Raw genomic sequence first — 21,764 nt, forward strand, 5'->3', positions numbered from 1 at the left:
CAATCTATGCTTTGGGCAAAGGACAGATAAGACCCAAGTTAGATGCCTGCATGTGTCAAAACGTAGCATACTGGAGGAAATATACGAACACACAAACATACCTTAGCATGCTAGTGGAAATACACTTAAGATACAAACATATCCACATACATTCAGACATACTCAACACTTTGTTGTGATCTTAGTTTGAATGTAGCCTGCAGCCATACTTCTTTTCATTTTGGAGACAAGGTCTCCCTCTGTAGCCCAAGCTGGAGTGTGGTGCAACAATCATAGCTCACTGAAACCTTGAACTCCTGGGCTCAAAAGATCCTCCCACCTCAGCCTCCCAAGTAGCTAAGACTACAGGGTATGCACCACCATGCCTTTTTTTTTTAAATTTGTTTGTTTGTTTTGTAGAGACTGGGTCTTGCTCTGTTGCCCAGGCTGGTCTACAACTCCTGGCCTTGAAGATCATTCCACCGTGGCCTCTCAAAGTACTGGGATTACAGGAGTGAGCCACTGCAACCAACCTCATTTTCTCCTTTTATAGGCTGATGAATCCTAATCTGACTGACCAGTAGCTATACCTAATCCAAATAGAATTATCCTGAAGACCTCATCTCCAAAAACTATTTCCTAACTTTATTTGAGTCAGAGGAGTCTGGCTTGTCAGATTCAGACAACACACTCAACCAGCAGTTACGACTTTACCTCTGCCAAGCTCTATACAGCGAGTGGTTGTTCTCTGGAGTGTTCCCACTGATTAAAAAAAGTACCTGCTGGATATACAGATGCTCCTTGACTTACGATGGGGCTACATCCTGACATATCCATCCTAATTTGTATGTTTTTGATTTATGATTTTTTTTTTTTGAGGCAGAGTCTCACTCTGTCACCCAGGCTGGAGTGCAGTGGCATGAGTGGCATGATCTCAGCTCACTACAACCTCTGCCTCCTGGGTTCAAGCAATTCTCCTGCCTCAGCTTCCCAAGTAGCTGGGACTACAGGCGCATACCACCACGCCCTGCTAATTTTTCTATTTTTAGTAGAGACGGGGGTTTCGACATGTTGGCCAGGCTCATTTCCTAACCAACTCCTGACCTCAAGTGATCTGCCCGCCTTGGCCTCCCAAAGTGCTGGGACTACAGGCATGAGCCACCGCACCCGACCTCATGTATGGTATTTGAAATTTATGATGGGTTTCTCTATGTAACCTCATAGTAAGCTGAGAATGTACTAAATGCATGTCACTTCACACCATCAGTAAGTTATAAAATTGTAAGTCAAACCACTGTAAAGTTGGAGACTGCTGTAGTTTGTTTTAATCCGTAAGACCCTTAATGTGCTAAATTCATTTTTTGAGGGGAAGCAGAATATTAAACATGTCTAAGAGTACTGATTTTAAGAGTGGCTGCACACACTGATCTCTATCAATCTTGGGGACAGACTACTATGGTAAGACTCTAACTTTACCATAGCTTTGACTCAGGTTACTCAGAAATTGAATATACTCTGCTTCGAGATCTGATTGCCTAGTTGTATTGTGGACCTTTTATACTTTATTTGTTCTACACATTCCATTCTACATCAGCATCAATCATTTTTAGAATCCTAGATGCTGGGTTGTGCAATGCATTTGGGAGCCAGGAGCACCGAAGCTCGGAAAGAAAGACTTCCATTGGGCCACTTCTCTGGGACTGGCTCTAGGCTGGTAGCATAAATGGTATTATAATGGTATATCTCCAGTAAAATGTATTTACAAGCAAAGCCCCAGAGATGCTGAACGCTGGTACCTAGGACACAAAACAGCATTATATACTGTATATAGTAACAACTTAGGTTCCGGATTGAGCAATCCATCATGTCTCCCTATTTAGCATGCTTCCCTAAGTGTTTAAATCAGATGTGAGTGAGATTAGGAGGCTGAAGGAAGTAAACCAGAATGAGAAACTTTTTAGTCCCTGCATTGATTACAGTTGTTATGAGTGCACTGTGTGAGTTAAGTCACTAATCAAAGTATTCCTTCATAACAAAAAAATAATATAAAAGAAAAAAATTACTAATCTAGTGAAGGAAATGGAAAGGCCATAATTCCATTTACACATAGGTTTTAAGAAGGGAAACATTCTAATTTCAGAAAAAAACAAAAATCTAAAATATGTAGGCTGCTTTCTAACTCGAAAAATGACTTTCTTAGCATGTTTGAATAAAAAGGTACAAACTGAAGTCCATCTGGTAGAGTTTAAATACTGTGAGAAAGGTTTAAAAGTGCAGGCTGATTTGAAAGACCTATTATCTCATTGTTTCCTCTAACTTTTCAGATGTGATTCTGGGTGTAATCTGTCACATTTGTAAAATGAGTATATTATCACACAACCCTTCGCAACTGTGCCAGTATTTCCCTAGCAAACTGCAAACTTGAGTTTTTCAGGAAAACATTTTACATGAGAAACAGGCAAGTTTTTCCCCATTTCAAATGAAGTACCATTAAACTCTGTCACCTAGTAAAAAACAATAAAAATACTTGCAACTTTTACTGGGTTTTCATTATTCTCTGATTCAGCTATTAACTGTTTATTTATATGAGTTCAATTTAAGAGTATTTCTTACTTGGAGTGTGTAAGTAAGGACTGTGAACACCCCAGTTAAGAATCAGTGCTGTAAAATAAAAGGTGTTGTGGGATGAGAAGAGTGCAGGGCACATGAAAACCACAGATGGCAAACTTTGAGAACCACCAAAACATACCCTTCAGGTAGAATCTATACATTAAAACCATTGAAAAGAGGAAAGGCTTAAAAAAATAAAATAAAATAAAATCTAAAACCAAAAAACTAAACCAACCTTTATTTTTGTTATAGAAAAGAGGCTTATAATACTACTCCAACTTCGTTACCTATAATCAAAAACTGAAACGGCAATTACCATCGGTTAAAAGCACCTCAGGGCTAAGCGCGGGGGCTCAAGCCTGTAATCTCAGCACTCTGGGAGGCCGAGGTGGGTGGATCACAAGGTCAGGAGATCGAGACCATCCTGGCTAACACGGTGAAACCCCATCTCTACTAAAAATACAAAAAAATCAGCCAGACATGGTGGCGGGCGTCTGTAGTCCCAGCTACTCGGGAGGCTGAGGCAGGAGAATGGCGTGAATCCGGGAGGTGGGGCTTGCAGTGAACAAAGATGGCGCCACTGCACTCCAGCCTGGGCGACAGAGTGAGACTCTGTCTCTGGAAAAAAAAAAACCTTAAAGCAATGACAAGAACACTGTGTAAGATCAAATATAAAGTATGGATGTTGTTTTGTTTTCTTTTTTTTCTCCTTATGCCTCTATGCTCTGAAATCGTCTTCCTTATAATGTTTACATTAAAATAATTTGTCAATCTGTATACTTATGTGTCATGTTCTTCTGAGTTATACTTACCAATAATTTGACTTTTAAAATGTATAACCTAATAAAAAAACATATTTATCCAAATCTCCCAGCGAAACCTTTGCAAAATTTATCTATTTGAACTATCAGGTTAAGGTTAAGGCTTAACTCACCTTGAAGAAGCTTGCCTAAACTGACAGTATTACAACCTAATAGGTAATTATCTTTCAAATTTAACAATATTACCAACAAAGTATTGCTTTGTGGAAAGGACTTAGAAAAGTGGTATAATATCTCTCTCTCTCTCACACACACACAAACATACACACACACTCACCCCCAATACTTTTTTAAAAAAGAGACAGTCAAATCAAATATGCTTCATGCTTGTTTTGCTTATACTGATCATTTTAAAAGAGATATTAATCTTACCTATTGCCATGAATATTTCATTTACATTCATTGATGTTTTAGCTGATGTCTCCATGAATAATAAACTATTGTCATCTGCATAGGACTGTGCTTCCTGTTTATAGAACAAAAAATGAGATATATCTCTTGGAAATATGCTGTATCTGCTTTAAACTTGTTATAGAAAAGGAGACTTACTTATTACTGCTCCAACCTGATTCCTATAATCATCTATAATCAACAACTATGTAATAGCTACAACAGAGGTAAGAGCACTGTGCAAGAAAATTTTATAAAGGACTATTTCCTTTTTTGTCTGAAATTCTTGTATTATCCCACCTTGATTAATCTGTTCTTACATTATATCTGCTTTCAAATACTGAGTTCCAGAGATGGGGGAGAATTATCTTATTCTAAATAAAACTCTCTTTGATCTCAATGGAAATTTTTATTTACACTTATTATCTGCAATGAAGACAAAGGGAAACCAAATATCTAACACTGGCTTCAACTACTAAATGACACCCTCATATTTAATTTTCAGTGACCTCTACAGTAACATTATAGTCTTGAATATATCATGAATCATTCCTTTGAAAATTACATTACTGCCCTACATTTTTGTCATGCTTTTACATTTTACATATATTATTACTTTTCATCCTCATAGCTGTTATGAGGGGTAACCAATGATCTTTCCCATTGGACAAAGAAACAACTGAGGCTCCTTTGAACTGTTATGTGACAGGGCCACTTCTGACTGTAACTTAAGTATTTTCTCTGCCACTCTAGTGCTGGGGAGGCAACAATTTTGGAAACAGTAATGGATGATACTGCATCTCACATCATTTTCCTAAGAATTAAATAAAATTACAAGTGTAACATGCCCAGCTTAATACCTAATGGTGGAAGAATACATGTATTCCATCTACAGTCATCAAAACAGAAAACTATTTCATCACTGATATATACATAATAGCCTCAACCACCCTTCTAGTAGAGAAGCCAAAGAGCAAGAGAACAGGCAGTTTTAAAAAGAATGTCGAAGTAGAGGACTTGCTTTGTTTTTAAGTGATTGCACTTGCTCTATTTTGCAGCAGCAAACATTCTGAATTAGCAACCGTAAGACACAAACTGGATTTTTTTTAGCCTTAAAATTTTTTAAAAATTATTAGTTTTTAGCTTATTATTTTCCAACTCTGGATACCGACTGGCAGAGCCTTTATTTTTGAATGCCGCTTTAAGAACAACCACATGAGTGTTTGCGTATGGACATATGTACACACACGTGCTGACACATACTTGCAGATAAGTAGAAGAGGGTTAGGACATAAAGTATGTGTGGGATGGAGGAATTAGGGCAGAGTACAATCACTTTGTGCACTGTGAACAATGACTACTTTTACTGTTTCTCTCTTTTTTTTTTGAGACGGAGTTTCGCTCTTGTTGCCCAGGTTGGAGTGCAATGGTGTGATCTCAGCTCACCACAACCTCCGCCTCCCAGGTTCAAGCAATTCTTCTGCCTCAGCCTCCCAAGAAGCTGGGATTACAGGCATGCACCACCACACCTGTCTACTTTTGTATTTTTAGTAGAGACAGGGTTTCTCTCCAAGTTGGTCAGGTTGGTCTCGAACTCGCAACTTCAGGTGATCCACCTGCCTTGGCCTCCCAAAGTGCTAGGATCACAGGCATGAGCCACTGCACCCGGCCTTTATTGTTTAAGTCTACAAAATCTTTTGATCAGTTTTTATATTCCAGTAATCTATTTGAAAATTTAGGTTTATCAGAAACATTTTATTATATGTAGTATTTTGTATTTGTTTTAAAAATCAGTCTTTTCTATTACTTGCATGGTTTTAACATTACAACTAACTCAAGTGTTGACACAAAATAAAAACTTACAGGAAAAAAAGGGACTTTCAAGTGAAAGTTAAATTTAACATACCTGGAAATCTACTGCTCTTTTATTTGCTAGGTCGGCCTTGTTTCCTGATAAAGCTATTACAATGTTAGGACTTGCTTGCCTCTGAAGTTCTTTAACCCAATTTTTTGCTCTTGCAAAGGACTCCTGTTAAACAAAGAAACAGCTATTGGGCATAGGCTCAAAAAATGGTTAGGAAGCATCTTTGTGATACAAGGCTTTTTTTAAAAGACTGTCCACAGTGAGTGTGGGAAAGAAATTCTTAGGACTACTGTATTATGAGACATTTTCATTTTATTTTTTTTAAACCAGATTTTCTAATTCACAAAAGCTTCAGCAGAAAGGTCAAGATTGACTATCAAAAAAAGATTTTCCAAAATATTTAATCAAAATTCTGAATACCAAAAGTGGGTACTCAAATTAATTTCACTGTGCAATGCATCCATACTTACCTCATTTGTGATATCATATACAACTATGGCTGCTTGTGCTCCTCTGTAGTACATTGGTGCTAGGCTATGGTATCGTTCTTGACCAGCTGTATCCCATATTTCAAACTTTACTGTAGTGTCATCAAGACATACAGTTTGGGTTAGAAAAGCAGCTGAAAGAAAAGGACTGCAATAAGTTAATCATTTTTCTCCAAATGTTTTCATAATATAGAAAACACCTGCTTGTATACATGTATCAAAATGTTACACCGAACCCCATACATATGTACACCTATTATGTGTCAGTTAAAAGCAATAAATGAGGGTTTAAAAAAAAAAAAAAAAAGGAAACACCTAGAAACTTGACAGATTGCATACCCACAATTGATAACAGCTTTTAAATACTGGCAAAGCTGTGCTTTTAAGCTATTTACATGTATGCTTACATATAGGGCCTTTGTAGTGAAATCACAGATTGAAAAATTTCTGCATCTTAGAAATCTTAGAAAAGCTTGTTATAATACTAAATAAGCTTAAGACTACATTTCTTTTCCTTCTTTTTTTTTTGAGACAAGACTCTCATTCTGTCACTCAGGCTACAGTGCAGGGGCGTGATCTCAACTCACTGCAACCTCCGCCTCCAGGTTCAAGCAATTCTCCTGCCTCAGCCTCCTGAGTAGCTGGGACTATAGGCACGTACCACCACACCTGGCTAATTTTTGTACTTTTAGTAGAGACGGGGTTTCACCATGTTGGCCAGGCTGGTCTCGAACTCCTGATCTCAGGTGATCCGCCCACCTTGGTCTTCCAAAGTGCTGGGATGACAGGCGTGAGCCACCGAGCCCAGCGAAGACTACATTTCAAAACTGCTCTACAATTAAAGAAATGCAATGATAGTCTCAAAAAATGGAGGTCGCAGGAAACCCAGTGTGCTTAAAAGTACCATCTACATTGCCAACACCACGTCCTGTTCCATTTTACTAGATTTTATTGGCACACTCTGGCAATTTAGTCCCAGTCCATTACCACCAAGTTAGTATTTCTTGTTATATATGTTTTTTTTTTCCCTGAGACACAGTCTCACTCTATCGCCCAGACTGCAGTGCCTCCCAAAAGTGATGAGATTATAGGTATGAGCCCCTGTACCCGGCCTTTTGTTATATTATTTTTTAAAACATTGTGACACTTTAATTGTGGTAGTCATTATTACCTTAACCTAGATTTAATTTGTTCAGTTGATTCAATATTTGCTCCTACCTTTCATTCTCTGCCGTAAGAATTTTTCGGATCTGTACTTTTCCTGATTCTAATTTTAACACTAAGAAAGCAGCATCACAAGCTGGGCATGGTGGCTCATGCCAGTAATTCCAGCACTTTGGGAAGCTGACGCGGGTGGATCACGAGGTCAGGAGATCAAGACTATTCTGGCCAACATGGTGAACCCTTGTCTCTACTAAAAATACAAAAATTAGCTCGACATGGTGGTGCCTGCCTGTGGTTCCAGTTACTCGGGAGGCTGAGGCAGAAGAGTCGCTTGAATCCACGAGGCACAGGTTGCAGTGAGCTGATACCGCGCCACTGCACTCCAGCCTGGCAACAGAGACTCCGTCTCAAAAAAAAAAAGAACGTAGCATTATAAAATGATACAATATTGTTAAAATTAAAAGACCCACACACAGCCATTAGACTGCCCGCTGCTGCTGCTCTATCATTCACTGTAAATTGGTATGCTCCTCCCTTCCTTCTACGTTTAGCTCAAGGTGTGATATTCAAACCCTATTTCCAAATTGGTATGCACTTGAATTACACCTTTCTAAATATTATGCAAAGGAATTATGATACATTTCTCTAAATTACAGCAGTTTATCTAGTGATGTCGATAGAGATGTACTAACCAGTATCAAATGTGCTAAAGAAACCAAGTCTAACAAGATGTATCTCTTTTATGTTAGCCATAACTTTTTTTTTATGCTCTTTTAGGTTAACTGGTTGCTGGCTTTAGTATCGACAACTAAAATCTTCTGAATTTTGCAAACAATACTGTAAACATCTTCATTTTGACTTAGATTCTAATTGATAGTTTTATGAATTCTCACTAATCATATTGTAAAATATATTCTAATCCAGTTCAAACTTTTTTTTTAAACCAACAATTAGCAGAATTATCCATTTTCTAAAATGCTGTATTTATGGTAAAGGATATCCAGAGAGCACTATGTCACTTTTTCAAGGTCATGAGAGGTTCTCCTGTAGGATCAAAACATGTTTTTAAACTAAAATTAACTCCCTAAGACAGTACTCTTATCAAAAAGGAAAAGAGGAAAATAAATCACAATACACAAGCCTTTTTCCAAGTATAGTTTGATGCAGACTTGCAAAAAAAAAAAAAAAGGGATTAAAATGTGCATAGACTGTTTTATTTTTTAGACATACTATGATTCACAAAGTATACTAGTAGTAAAAACATTCATTTATACATCCATAAGCAAACTTCAGGCTCAGGGAAATAACTAGAGTCGTCCCTCAGTATCTGTGGAGGACTGTTTCCAGAACTTTCCCATCTATCATGAAGGACTGGTCTCTAGAATCCCCAACAGGTAACCAAATCTGAGGACGCTCAAGTCCCAGATAAAAAATTGCAAAGTATGTGCATATAACCTAAGCACAGCCTCCTGTGTACTTTAAAGCATCTCTAGATTACTTTGTACTTTAAAGCATCTCTAGATTACATTGTATTAGGTAATACAATGCCTGTGCATCACGTCATCCACTAGATTCAATACAGTATTAAGTGTGTGGCAAATTTAATTTTTGCTTTTTGGAGCTAAGTAATTTTTTCCCCCTTAATATTTTCAAGCTGCAGTTGGTTGCATTTATAAATGCGGAACTCACAGATTCAGAGGGCCAAGTGTATTAGAGATATTGCCTTAGAGAAAATACGATCCAATTCTCAAGCCAGTTAAAGATACCACAAGAGGCCACCATACATGTACAAAAATGCCAAATACAAAGAAATTGCAACAAATACATTAAGACAAACAAAGGCCCATGACCAAGTATATTCTTTCAGAAATACAAAACTATTACAATAACAGGTTAATGAAGAAAATCCTTTTAAACAAATTACAAAAAGGCATTTGAGTCAATATCCATTCCTAATAAACATGTTAAGATTCTTCCTTATAGCAAACCAGGGCATTATTTCTAAATCTAGGAACAAAACCAGGGGAAACCATGCTGGAACAGGAATGGATCCCACTCAGATTAACAAAGATAATCAATTCATTCCTCAACTCTGCTTAGAAACCTTCCTTCATTCCACCCTAGTTAACATCTCCTACATCTGTGCTCCCAGAGTTCTCTGTGTAGAAACATTTCACATCTTTTATAGTCATTGGTTTATATCTTTTCTTCTCCTTGATTGAGAGTTACTTGGGCAATGACCACAGGTTAAGTATCCCTTACATGAAATGCTTGGAACCAGAAGTGTTTTGGATTTTTAAAGATTTTGTAGTATTTGCATAATGAGATACTTTTGGGAAGGGATCCAAGTCAAAACATGAAATTCATTTGTTTCACATAAAGCTCGTACACACAGCCTGAAGCTAAAATAATTTTGTGCATTAAACCAAGTTTATGTACACTGACTCATCAGAAAGCAAAGGTGTTAAGTGTGAAACTGTTCACTTGTGACATCATATTGATGCTTGAAGAGCTGGGGAGCATTTCAGACTTCAGATTAGGGATGCTCAACCTGTAGTAGTTCTTCTCTGTACCAGCATCTAATATAAATCCTTGTTCATACAGATGTTCAAAAATGTCTACCAAAAGAAGGAAGTTCAAAAAGATACATGGAACCATTTAAAGGGTACTTCAGATAACATTTGAATGTAGACAGAGGCAGCTCCCAAATGTGAAAAAACAGACATTTCACAAGGTCTCTCTACTCAAGTTGTAACACAACCTCAAAAACATCATCAAGATATTTTTCACTTGATAACACTGTACTGGGCCGGGTACGGTGGCTTCTGCCTGTAATCCCAGCACTTTGGGATGCCAAGGCAGGTGGACCACCTGAGGTCAGGAGTTTGAGACCAGCCTGACCAATACGGCAAAACCTTGTCTCTACTAAAAACACAAAAAAATTAGCCAGGCATGGTGCCACATGCCTGTAACCCCAGCCACCTGGAAGGCTAAGGCAGGAGAATCACTTGAACTCGGAAGGCAGAGGTTGCAGTGAGCCGAGATTGTGCCATTGTACTCCAGCCTGGACAACGAGAGTGTAACTCCGTCTCAAAACAACCACCGCCACCACCACCACTGTACTATTGTTCATGTGGTATGATAAAGCATAATTTTGGGGGAGAAAAAGACCAACATTAAAGGCCAGGGAAAATCAGTTTTATAATATACTTAAAAAAATGAAAAGTGCTGCAGTACTACATGAACAGAAATATTACTGGAATAGTGTAGGCCAGTATAACAAACTCTTATATACATAATACACCCCAAGACGTTCATGATTTCCCAAAGTCCTAAAGTTTTAAAATACTACTATAGTGTTGTTTTTTTCTGAGACGGAGTTTTGCTCTTGTCGCCCAGGCTGGAGTGCAATGGCGCGATCTCGGCTCACTGAAACCTCTGCTTCCTGGGTTGGAGTGATTCTCCTGCCTCAGCCTTCCAAGTAGCTGGGATTACAGGCGGCCGCCACCACGCCCAGCTAATTTTTGTATTTTTAGTAGAGATGGGGGTTTCACCATGTTGGCCAGACTGGTCTCAAACCCCTGACCTCCGGTGATGCACCCACCTTGGCCTCCCAAAGTGCTGGGATTACAGGCATGAGCCACCACACCTGGCCAAATTCCACTACAGTGTTTAATTTCCCCTGTAAAACTCGGTGAAGTGTAACTGACATTTAGGTGACATCTTCAAATCCTTAGTGCTCCTAAAAATACATTACTAGTAATTTATAAAGTTATGTAAACGAATTGTGCCACTGAAAAGATAAATTACTACATCAATACAGTAGCAACATGAACCAACCACAAACTTACCTGAATCTGTAAAACCACTTTAATTTATCCAAAACGTCTATTTTCTGGCTAAGAACCATCACTCTTAGACCGCTTCATTTTCTCTTCACTTCCATCACCAGCACTAGTAGTTGGTTTTCTTTTCGGGCCCATATTTCACAAAGAAACAGCTTTTATCACTTCGAGAGTTACTGTGTACGCGATGACAAGTAGAGAAAAACAAAGCTGCGTTGAGATGTGGGTGCTGGCCTGTCTGATAGGCTCCCTCTGAGCTACGTGATCAGTTCCTATTTGCAAGCCTGGCAGCAAGCAAGTAACATTTCAGCCTCAGCAAAACTACAAATTACTTTATCACAGCCCTTGGAATTAGGTGAGAATAGCTGAAGCTTTAAATGTCAAATCTGCAGGCCGGGCGCGGTGGCTCAAGCCTGTAATCCCAGCACTTTGGGAGGCCGAGACGGGCGGATCACGAGGTCAGGAGATCGAGACCATCCTGGTTAACACGGTGAAACCCCGTCTCTACTAAAAAATACAAAAAAAAAACTAGCCGGCCGAGGTGGCGGACGCCTGTAGTCCCAGCTACTCGGGAGGCGGAGGCAGGAGAATGGCGTGAACCCGGGAGGCGGAGCTTGCAGTGAGCTGAGATCCGGCCACTGCACTCCAGCCTGGGTGACAGCGCGAGACTCCGTCTCAAAAAAAAAAAAAAAAAAAAAAAAAAAAAGGTCAAATCTGCAAATACCAAAGGCCTATTATAATATGCAAGACTCAAACAGTAAGCCAGGAGAAGACATTAAAACACACTGGGCGAGGGAAAGGATATCCAAATTGATGGCATGAAACCAAAGATTAATAATTAAAAAACAAAGTGGCCAGCTGGGCATGGTGGCTCATGCCTGTAATCCCAGCACTTTGGGAGGCTGAGGCGGGTGGATCACATAGTAAGGAGTTCAAGGCCAGCCTGACCAACATGGTGGCATGCGCCTGTAATCCCAGCTACTCAAGAGGCTGAGGCAGGAGAATTGCTTGAACCCAGGAGGCAGAGGTTGCAGTGAGCCAAGATCACACCCCTGCACTCCAGCCGGGGTGACAGAGTGAGACTCCATCTCAAGAAAAAAAAGAAAAACAAAGTAACCCCCACCTCATAACTAAAATGATTCTACATGAATTAAACAGAAAGGGGAAAAAATACAAAAACTGAGAAACCATACAACTTCAAGCCCAAACTTATTATTTATCAAAACTGACAGGGAAGAATTGCTTTATTAAAATTGACCAAAATTCTATATAAGACTACAGATTTGATTACACAAAAATATGAGACTTCAGGTTTGCAAAACTTGTGTCATTACCATGACAAAGGGGCAAACCTAATGAGAAAAATTTCTACAATGGATGCTAAGGGATTAGTATTTTCAATCTGTAGAAAGTTACTATAAATGTTTAGAAAAATTTTAGAACCTCAAGAATAAATGTGTAAAGACAATTCACAAAAGAATGGAAAAGGAGACCAGTAGTCAACAAAATCATCCACATAGTAAAAACAATTTTTATCTCCTAAATTAGCATAATGAAAAAATATAAATAGGGCAGGTACTGTGGCTCACACATCTGTAATCCCAGCACTTTGGGAGGCCAAGGCAGGTGGATCACTTGAGGTCAGGAGTTCAAGACAGTAGGTAGAACAAACTTTTATGCTCGAAGAATTTAAAACTATTTAATAATTAAAAACAACCTTGTTAGTGAAACGAAATCCGTCATCAAGAATTGGAAGTAAGGCTGGGCGCAGTGGCTCACACCTGTAATCCCAGCACACTGTGGGAGGCTGAGGCAGGAGGATCACTTGAGGCCAGGAGCTTGAGACCAGTCTGGCCAAAACAGTGAAACCCTGGCTATTAAAAATACAAAAATTAGCTAGGCATGGTGGCACGTGCCTGTAGTATCACCTACTCAGGAGGCTGGGGCATGAGAATATCTCAAATCCTGGAGGCAGAGGTTGCACTGAGCTGAGACTGTGCCACTGCACTCCAGCCTGGGTGACAGAGACGGGCTGTCTCAAAAGAAAGAATCACAAGTAAAGTAACTTGTGGGGAAAGAATGTAAAGAAAACACTGGGTAGTTTGGCTACAGCATAATAAATCAGATTTTCTGGTTTTCAAAGATGTGAATTGCAGTAAAGAAATTTCGATATGCTGTTTTTTTCAATTTTTGGTAGTAAATAAATGTGTACAGAGAAACAATAATATAGGTTGTCATATTTGAGTACCTTTAAAAAAAATCCACCTGTGTCAGTGAAAACAAATACTAGTAACTAAATACGTAGTAAGTATTAAGTAGCAATTAAAACTAAAAGGAAAGGATGCAGTGACCAGAGAGGGGAAAGGGTCTTGTTCAAATTTTCAGAAATAGAATGTGGCTTTGTGATAAAAAAAATTCAAATTAGAGATTGTTAGAATCAGGTACTAAAGTTATCAGTGAAGACAGAAATTGGTTCACTGGGAAAATGAGTACTAATAGCAGTAATCCAACATAACAGATTTTCTCAGATAAGCACTAACTTCAGATGATAAAATTACACATAGAGAAGAATACATAGCTGAAAACGGGGAAAAAAAACTGAGGCCATTTTTATTTCCTACAAAAGTGTGTGTATACAGGAAGCACCCAAGGAATGCGTTGCAGAAGCCACAGTCGTGAGTATAGTTAGGGAAGAGTTACATTTCAATTAATGTGAGGAAAAGAAAGAAATAAAAGTAGAATCGGGCAAAGTATTACTCAGCACCCGGGGGGGAAATAAATAGGGCACAGTAATGCATATACACTGTGAGTAAACGCAAAAAGAAAATATTCCAAAAGCCTAACAAAATAAGAAATTATTATGTAGATAACATATAGAAAGAGAGCAATCTTCCCAAAATTAATCCATCTTAAGAGGTGATCTATAAATACTAATTTATCTAGAATTCATTCTTAAAAATCAATGAGCATCTGATAAGGGATTGAAAGCTAGAATGTATTAATATAAGGAACTCCTACAATTCAGCAACAACAAAAAACCTGATTAGAAAACGGACAAAGGGCCAAGCGCAATGGCTCATGCCTGTAATCTCAGCACTTTGGGAGACTGAAGTGGGTGGATCACCTGAGGTCAGGAGTTCAAGATTACCCTGGCCAAAATGATGAAACCCTGTCTCTATTAAAAATACAAAAATCGGCTGGGCGCAGTGGCTCAAGCCTGTAATCCCAGCACTTTGGGAGGCCGAGACGGGCGGATCACGAGGTCAGGAGTTCGAGATCATCCTGGCTAACACGGTGAAACCCCGTCTCTACTAAAAAAAAATACAAAAAACTAGCCGGGCGAGGTGGCGGGCGCCTGTAGTCCCGGCTACTCGGGAGGCTGAGGCAGGAGAATGGCGTAAAAACCCGGGAGGCAGAGCTTGCAGTGAGCTGAGATCCGGCCACTGCACTCCAGCCTGGGCGACACAGCGAGACTCCGTCTCAAAAAAAAACAAAAAACAAAAAACAAAAAACAAAAATCAGCCGGACGTGGTGGCAGTTGCCTGTAATCCCAGCTAGTCGGGAGGCTGAGGCAGAAGAATTCCTTGTGCCCAGGAGATGGAGGTTGCAGCAAGTCAAGATGGTGCCATGGCACACCAGCCTGGGTGGCAGACTGAAACTCCATCTCAAAAGAAGAAAAAGGACAAAGGACTAGAATAGACATTTATCCAATGAATATACACAAATGACCAATAAGAGCTGGGCACAGTGGCTCACAACTGTAATCCCAGGACTTTGGAAGGCCAAGATAATAGAACTGCTTAAGCAGGAGTTCAAGATCTGCCTGAGCAATATAGTGAGACTCTGTCTCTATAAAACATTTAAAAATGAGCCAGGCACGGGGGTATGCGCCAGACTACTTGGGAGGTACAGGTGGAAGAATCACCTGAGCTCATGTGCTGCAGTGTGCTGTGATCATGCTACTGCACTCCAGCCTGGGTGACAGAGTGAGACCCTGTTTCAAAAAACCAAAATAAATAAATAAGTCTAATAAGCACATGAAAAGATGTTCAATATCACCAATCATTAGAGATATGCAAGTCAAAACCACAAATTACCACCTCACTGCCATTAGAATGGCTATGATCAAAGCAAGAGAAAAAGGTAAAGTGTGGGTGATCACGTGGAAAAACTGGAACTGCTTTGCAGCTGGTGTGGAAAACTGTATAGATATTTCTCAAAAATATTAGACAGAATCACCATATGATCCGGCAATTCCACTTATGGGAATATATCCAAAAGTAGTGAAAGCAGGAACTTAAAACAGTATTTGTACACCAATGTTCACAGCAACATTATTCATAATAGCTAAAGATGAAAGCAACCTAAGTGTCCAATGATGGACAAACAAGATGAAGTATATACATGCAATGGAATATTATCCAGCCTAAGAAGTTTTAGGAAGGAAATTCTGGCACATGCTTTACAACATGGATGGAACGTTGAGGACATTACGCTAAATGAAATAAGGAAGTCACGAAAGTACAAATACTGTACAATTCTACTTATGTGAGGTAGCTAGAGTCAGAAAGAAAAGGTGAACGGTGGTTGCCAGACACGGGAGGAAGGGGTAGTTATTGTTTAATGGGTGCTGAGTTTCAGTTAGGGAAGATAGTTTTGGATAGTTACACAACAATGCTAAAAGTACCTAATACCACTCAACTGTATACTAAAAAATGGTTAAAATTGTAAATTTTGTGTTACGGATATTTTACCACAATTTAAAAAAGAAATCTGGGTAAGGCGCAGTGGTTCACACCTGTAGTCCCAGCACTTTGGGAGGACCAGGCGGGCACATCGCTTGAGCCCGGGAATTCGAGACCAGCCTGGACAACATGGAGAAATCGTCTCTACTAACAAAAATACAAAAACAGGTGTGGTGGCGTGCACCTGTAGTCCCAGTTACTGGGCGGGGGGTAGGGGGTAAGAGGTCTGCAGCTCAGGCAGGAGGATCACCTGAGCCTGGGTGACACTGAGACCCTGTCGTCCCATCCCCACCCCCGCCCCCGCCCCAAAATATAAATAAATAAAGGAAGGAAACAAATATAAATATCTATGAGCAACATCTAAAGGTAATAGTTGCGAAATGATTTAAAATCCTGAAGAATATTAATGATACACAGGGAAGATCCTGCATTAAGTCAAGAGTGAGGTAAAGAATAAAAATCAGTATTTCTCCAACACTGTCTAGGGTAAAGGATATTGAGAAGTCAATGCTTTTTACTATCACAACTTGACAGCAACCCTTACGGGACACCCAACTCTAAGGGAGTCCACTAACCAGTACATAAGACAGTCAGCCACATGTCACCAGCTGAACATCGTCGCCCTAGGAATTTCTTTCTTTCTTTTAACACAGGGTCTCCCACTGTCATCCAGGTTGGGGCAGCAGTGCTATCATAGTTCAGTGTGCCGTTGAACTCCTGGCCTCAAGCAATCCTCCCAAGTCAGCCTCCGGAGTAGGTGGGACTACAAGGCATGCACCACCACACCCAGCTAACACTAGGTATTTCTAACATACTGATGCACGTTGTTTGAAAATTAATCTTTGGGCCAGGCACAGTGGCTCACACCTGTAATCCCAGCACTCTGGGAGGCCAAGGCAGGTGGATCACTTGATGTCAGGAGTTTGAGACCAGCCTGGCCAACATGGTGAAACCCGTCTCTACTAAAAATACAAAAATTAGTCGGGTGTGGCAGCATGCACCTGTAATCCCAGCTACCTGGGAGGCGGAGACAGGTGAACACAGGAGGCAGATGTTGCAGTGAGCAGAGATTACACCACTGCACTCCAGCCTAGGGGACACAGCGAGACTCCGTCTCAAATAAATAAATAAATAAATAAATAAATAAATAAATAAAGTAAGTAAGTAAGTAAGTAGGTAATAAGTAAGTTAATCTTAGGAGTTTTGGCTAGGCATGGTAGCTCCCGTCTGTGTAATTCCAGCATTTTAGGAGGCCAAGGTGGGATCTGAGGTAGTTCAAGACCAGCCTGGCCAACATGGTGAAACCTTGTCTCTACTAAAAATAGAAAAATTCCCCAGACGTGGTGACATGCGCCTGTAGTCACGGCTACTCAGGAGGCCGAGGCACAAGAATCGTTTGAAACAGGGAGGCAGAGGTTGCAGTGAGCCAAGATCACGCCACTACACTCTGCCCACACTAGCCTGGGCGACTCTGTCTCAAAAAAATAAGTAAAATAAAATTAATCTTAGGAGTTTGTTAGTATTAAGTTAGTGCCCCAAACCTGATCACCCTAGAATAAACTGATAAAGTCAGTGTGAGCGCCTTCAGGGCTAAGACCCTGTGATTACCTCACCAAGTGGCATAACCCTAAGAACATCTCTGCTCACCAGATTAGATTTATGTAACAGGAACGTACCAAAACTGCTGAATTGGGAAGAAGAATGAAAGAACACATTACAAAGACAAAAGGTATTTTTTAAAAAATGATAGGGTACAGGTTGTTACGAGTTATTAACTAGAATCAGATAAAGGCTACCAAACAAATATCAACAGAGAAAAGGTTAAGAAAATTAGCTTAGCTTTAAGGGAGATATAGACATGTAGATATCTATAGGTAGGTAGGTAGATATATAAGTATCTACAAAAGACATGTTATCTATAGACAACAGATACTTTACTCAACAAAAGTATGTCACTAAACTTGTCAAATGTGCAAGGATAGTGCCCAAGCTATTTTGCATACCAGGATTCCTTCCCTTTTCTCCTAGTTCAAGAACCTAGCACATAATCCTTCCTAGCCCTCAAGAGAATCTTCTAGACCTTTAAAACATTACTGGCCTTCAAAGTGATTTTTTCATGCTTGGCAGTAAGCTTATATATTAAATGAATTTAAAAGTTCTAATATTTGGCTGAGCACCGTGGCTCACACCTATAATCCCATCACTTTGGGATTCCTGTCTCAGGAAGATCGCTTGAGGCCAGGAGTTCAAGACCAACCTGGGCAACATAGCAAGACTCCATCTTAAAAATAAATTCGCCAGGCATGGTGGCACATGCACATGTAGTACCATCTACTTGGGAGGCTGAGGTGGGAGGATCATTTCAGCCCAGGGGGTGGAGGCTGCAGTGAGCCATAATCATGCCACTGCACTTCAGCCTGGGTGACAGAGGAAGACCTTGTCTCTCAAAACAAAAACAAAAGTTCTGATATCTGAGAATTTTACAACATAATAGAAAAAAAAAGACTAAAGGAGAGAGAACTGAGAGGGAAAACTTTAAACTCCTATTAACAGAGGAAATCTGTAATCCTAGGATATAATTATCTAGGCCAACTCTCAAAGAAATTGGGTGTATCTCTAAGGGTTAAAAAAGTGATGAAGACTAGAATTCTTTTGATCCTACAAAACAATTTTATTAGGATAAAATTCCTTTGGGTTCAGTAATAATCACCTCTAGAAATTGATCTTACAAAAGTAATTCGGCGGGGCGGGTGAAATTCTAAGATATCCCCTCTATTAGGTGATTACCTAAAACAGCAAACAAAAAAGCAAACATTAAATGCCCAACAATGGAACAGTTAAAAAATAAAAAGAGGAGATTGCCAGATACTAAAATGTGACAATATAGATGTACTGAGAAATATTACAATTAATAAATCAAATGGAATGCAGTAGTGTGACTATTACAAAGAAATCTATACAGAAATAACATGAGGTTATGAATAGTTCACAGAAAAACGAAACACAGCCTGGGCATGGTGGCTCGCGCCTTTAATCCCAGCACTTCGGGAGGTGAAGGTAGGAGGATGGCTTGAGGCCAGGAGTTTGAGACTACCCTGGGCAACATAATGAGAACCCTTTTCTACAAAATTTTAAAATCAGCCAAGTGTGTTGGTTCATACCTGTAGTCCCAGCTACTTGGGAGGCTGAAGTGGGAATATCATTTGAGCCCAGGAGTTCAAGGCTGCAGCAAGCTGTGATAGCATCACTGAACACCAGCCTGGGCAAGTGATACCCCGATTCAAAAAAAAAAAAAAAGAGAAAGTAAACACAATGGGCTCTAAAAATATATACTCCAGATATTCTCAGAATATGTGAGAAATTACTGCTCACTGTTATTTAGCACAGTACTATTACAGCCAAAGATATAACAATGTACATATCTAAAACTAGAGAACTGTTATTACTAATATGACACATGCAAGGGAATACTGTTACAGCCAAGAAAAATGCGGATGTTCTTTTGATATAGATAGGTCTTATGGTAGATAGTATTTTTTTTTTTTTTTTTTTTGAGATGGATTCTTGCTCTGTTGCCCAGGCTGGAGTGCAGTAGCGCAATCTCGGCTCACCACAACCTCCGCCTTCCAGGTTCAAGCCATTCTCCTGCCTCAGCCTCCCGAGTAGCTGGGACTACAGGCATGCACCACTATGCCCGGCTAATTTTTGTATTTTTAGTAGAGAAGTGGTTTCACTATGTTAGCCAGGCTGGTCTCGAACTCCTGTCCTCGTGATCCGCCCACCTCAGCTTCCCAAAGTGCTGGGATTACAGGTGTGAGCCACCCGGCCCGGCCAGTAGATTGTATTTTCTAAGGTAGCTGCAACAAGACACTCCATACCACATTCTTCTTACAATGTGATGTTGACACTCTTCCCTTGAATCTGTACAGGCCTGTGGCTAGAATAGAACTGATGCTATCTTTCTATGTGACTTCTGGAGCAACGTCATAAAAGGCTACTACATGTAGGTGTGTTCTAACTAACAGCTCCATCTGAGGTCCCAACCAACAGCCAGCACCAACTGCCAGATGTGTTGAGATGATTGTTGCCCCATAATGAACTGCAAAAGCAGGGGAAAGATCAGAGTGAGAAACACCTACTAAGCCCACTCACTAGAACCATGGAGATGATAAAATAATTTTAAGTCTCTACATTTGGAGTCATTTGTGTCTCAGCAATAGATAACTAGACCAGCATTAAAGTGAAAAATAAAAAGTGTATTATAGTAGGTCTGACATATTTCAAATTTTGTAAAAAGGGACACACGAATATATAGATTTGAGTATAGCAGCAACTTTCCAAGGATATATAACAAAGTAACATCATCTTTGGGGAAAAGAACTGAGTGGGCTTGATAGAAGATGAGGGGCAGATTTTTCACTGTAAACCTTATAAACCTCTTGAATTTTGATTCACATGAACAAATTAATGTATTTGATTAAAGTCAGTTAAAATATAGCATGTGATACATGATAATGGCATAAAAATGAAAATGGTGATGATAATTTAGGAATATGGACAATTTAAATTATCATCTTATATTCTTTTGTTTTCAAAATACTTTCACATTATTTTCCTTAAGTGATATATAGCAAGAAAGCCCCTACCTGTCAAAAACTACATATTATTTAACAGTCTGAGAGGTTCTTGCAAGGAGAAACACACACATACACAGTACATTCCAGAACATGAATGGCATTTCAGAAAGATGTCTTTAATCCCAGCTGTCACCTAGTTGCAAAACTTCAAGCATATACTTAACTTTTATTGCTTCAGTTTCCTTGTCTATAAAATTAGTACCTCCCCATATAGCCATGACAAGGTACAGATGAAACCTGTGAAAGAGCTGTTTAAGTTCTAGGAATGTATCACATAACAAGTAATTATTTTAAGTATCCTATCTTTAAATTATCCTTTATTTCCTAGAAGTCACACATTTCTAAAATTCACAAATTACATATGAATGCAATAGAGGAGAAAATTCTATTCATGTTATACCTCAAATAAAAATTATAGTAACTAAGTGGAACACATTCTGGCTCTAGTTTAATGCAAAGATAAAGAACAGTTTTTTGACTGAGAAAAGCTGAAGGTGTCTGATAATTATGCAGTGACTAGTCACGTATCAAGATTACCCACTTCTTATTTGGGACCCAAAGAATATCCAATTACTACTACTGTAAACACTTAAGGCTTAAAAAACCATGAATAACTAACTGGTTCTTCATCCTGCTTCTACCTTTCCTCGAAAGAAGGATGAATGCTGTTTAGCAACACTTACTTCAGATATTCTGATTTGTAGTGCATTCTTATTTTCAAAGTCTAACATATGACTTCAGTTAACACTTAACTTTTTCATCTTGAAGAATTTAGTAACTAAGTAACTAAAGTTTACATATACATCAAGGTAACCAATGAATGAAAAAACAAAAAACGAGGCCTGGAACAAGTGCCTTACGCCTGTACTCCCAGCACTTTGCGACGCTAATGCAGGTTGATTGTTTGAGCTCAGGAGTTCGAGACCAGCCTGGGAAACACAGAGACTAGCCATCTCTACCAAAAATACAAAAATCATTAGCTGGGGGCAGGAGCACACACGCCTGTGGTCTCAGCTACTCAGGAGGCTGACGTGGGAGGATGGCTGGAGCCCAGAAGTTGAGGCTGCAGTGAGCCACGATCATGCCACTGCACTCCAGTCTGGGTAACAGAGCAAGACCCTGTCTCAAAAACAAACAAACAAAAACCTTTAGAAGTACTCTTGTTTCTTTTCTTACTCTTACACATCTTTATTCTCTTTCACAAAGAGGTTTGCTGAAAAG

The 21,764-nt window shown here is 39.5% G+C and overlaps 1 protein-coding gene and 1 long non-coding RNA gene across 4 annotated transcripts in view; both read right to left on the reverse strand.

Annotated features, from left to right (window-relative positions):
• RAB5A (RAB5A, member RAS oncogene family) overlaps positions 1 to 21,764 on the reverse strand; it is a 37,025-nt gene that overhangs the window by 2,729 nt on the left and 12,532 nt on the right. For 2 of the 3 annotated variants that reach the window (XM_045387015.2, XM_045387016.3), the window contains exons 3-5: positions 6,135 to 6,286; positions 5,707 to 5,829; positions 3,783 to 3,876 (exon numbers count right to left, since the gene is read on the reverse strand). In XM_045387015.2, coding sequence (XP_045242950.1) covers positions 3,783 to 3,876; positions 5,707 to 5,829; positions 6,135 to 6,286 — 369 coding nt within the window. The remainder of the gene's footprint in view (positions 1 to 3,782; positions 3,877 to 5,706; positions 5,830 to 6,134; positions 6,287 to 21,764) is intronic. The other variant, XM_074030904.1, reaches the window with a different exon arrangement.
• LOC141409620 (uncharacterized) lies at positions 15,894 to 17,038 on the reverse strand. Its single transcript, XR_012430650.1, has 2 exons — positions 16,908 to 17,038; positions 15,894 to 16,090 (listed from the first exon to the last, which is right to left on the reverse strand). It is a non-coding gene; the product is annotated as an uncharacterized lncRNA (long non-coding RNA).

The sequence above is a fragment of the Macaca fascicularis genome, chromosome 2 (assembly GCF_037993035.2).
Source record: "Macaca fascicularis isolate 582-1 chromosome 2, T2T-MFA8v1.1".
Classification (NCBI taxonomy): domain Eukaryota; kingdom Metazoa; phylum Chordata; class Mammalia; order Primates; family Cercopithecidae; genus Macaca; species Macaca fascicularis.